Below are 1,475 nucleotides of genomic sequence, written 5' to 3'. Positions count from 1 at the left end.
TCTCGATAAGCCCCGCCCTCACGCCGGCACGGCGGAGGCTGCGGCGGCTCGACGCCGCCGGAAAGGAGACGGAGGCCGAGAAATCGGAGACGTGGGTCTTGCTGTGGAGAGGCTGAGAGAGGAAAGGGGTTTTGCTGAAGACGGCAGCCATGGAAGCCATAGAAGGATCTCTTTGAGAGGATAAAGAGAACAGAGTGGAATGCGAAAAGGGACCCTTCTCTGGCTGCTTCAAGCTCCTCTAACGGAGATTCGTCTTCGAGTGAATATGATATCGAAAACTTTGTGTTTTCGATTCGATTTCGCTAGGGAACGTATCGTGTTTGTTCTGCTTTTATAGAAATGAATGACTGTTCATATGGATGAACCTGGACGCTTTTGTTCTGAATTCGTAACACCATCATTTTATTTTGTAAAATGGTAAATAATAATAATGATTAATTAGGATAAAGTTTTAGCTTTTTGGTGTGATATAAATATTTTTGGTTGCTTGTATAAATATATCATATTATTTTATTTAATCGATCAGAATATAATTCTTACATTATGGATATCAGATCGTTATTGATCAAAATATCTAATTGATCTGCATATTTATTCTACAAAAAAAAATATTAAACCAGAGCCTATCAGTTTTGACCATACGTTAAAATGGACCAAATCTTGACTCCCAATTGAGAAGATTGACCCTTTTTATAATCGACATATAAAAAAAACGAAAATATAAAAAGATAAAAGTGAGAAAACATTTTATTTAAAATATTGAATGACGGTAATACCCCTTCTCACGTGGAAAATATTGTGTGAAGTTGGTAGGCTGGTAGCTCCCTCCCTCCCTCCGCCTCAGCTGCCCAATTTTATTTTACTTTTCTATTGTTTTCTTATTATAAAAATATTATTCCAAAGTTTGTAGCATCCACGAATTATCCATTAAAATGTGTAGAATTCAACTTATCAACGTCTCCAACCATATGATCTTAATACCAAATTCTATATTATATATCGCTATTTATATTTTGGTTCATATTACGAAAACTCGAGTGTATTTTCATTTATACAAATTTATAAAAAGATCATTTTAAAATAAAATTTTAAAAAAGCTGGATTCGACTTCTGGGGCAAAAATTGGCTTGATCAATTTTCTTGGTGGCTCAAATTCAACATGTGCCCAATAAAAAAACATATAAAATATCAACCTACCTGTTTTCCTCTATTTTTTTTATTTTATTACACAAGTAAATACTTTTGTTTATCTTTTTAGTTGCTATTTCATATTTTTTTCAATCTTTTTCTATTTTATATATTTTTAATCTTTTTAAATTTTTTAAGGTAGAACCAATGTTTGAAACTTAAATTCGCAGGAAAAAAAAATCGTTATTTTCCAAATTCCAAAATATTAAAATTTCAGAAGGCCACCGTGATTATTCATGGCCCACATCTAAAATTAATTAGAGCCCATATAAATGGGCTTTTAGACA

At 33.0% G+C, this 1,475-nt stretch overlaps 1 protein-coding gene across 1 annotated transcript in view; it reads right to left on the bottom strand.

The window, feature by feature from the left end:
- Window positions 1-310, bottom strand: part of LOC104805012 (ATP sulfurylase 1, chloroplastic-like) — a gene marked incomplete at its 3' end in the record, with an annotated part of 2,367 nt that extends 2,057 nt beyond the window's left edge. Inside the window, exon 1 of the mRNA XM_010529410.2 lies at window positions 3-310. Within this exon, the coding sequence (XP_010527712.1) occupies window positions 3-160 (158 nt within the window). The remainder of the gene's footprint in view (window positions 1-2) is intronic.
- Window positions 311-1,475: the final 1,165 nt, after the last annotated feature.

This window comes from Tarenaya hassleriana, unplaced genomic scaffold, assembly GCF_000463585.1.
Source record: "Tarenaya hassleriana unplaced genomic scaffold, ASM46358v1 Cleome1063, whole genome shotgun sequence".
NCBI classification, from domain to species: domain Eukaryota; kingdom Viridiplantae; phylum Streptophyta; class Magnoliopsida; order Brassicales; family Cleomaceae; genus Tarenaya; species Tarenaya hassleriana.
The sequence above is the reverse complement of the archived record's forward strand: the minus strand, read 5'-3'. Positions and strand labels throughout refer to the sequence as shown.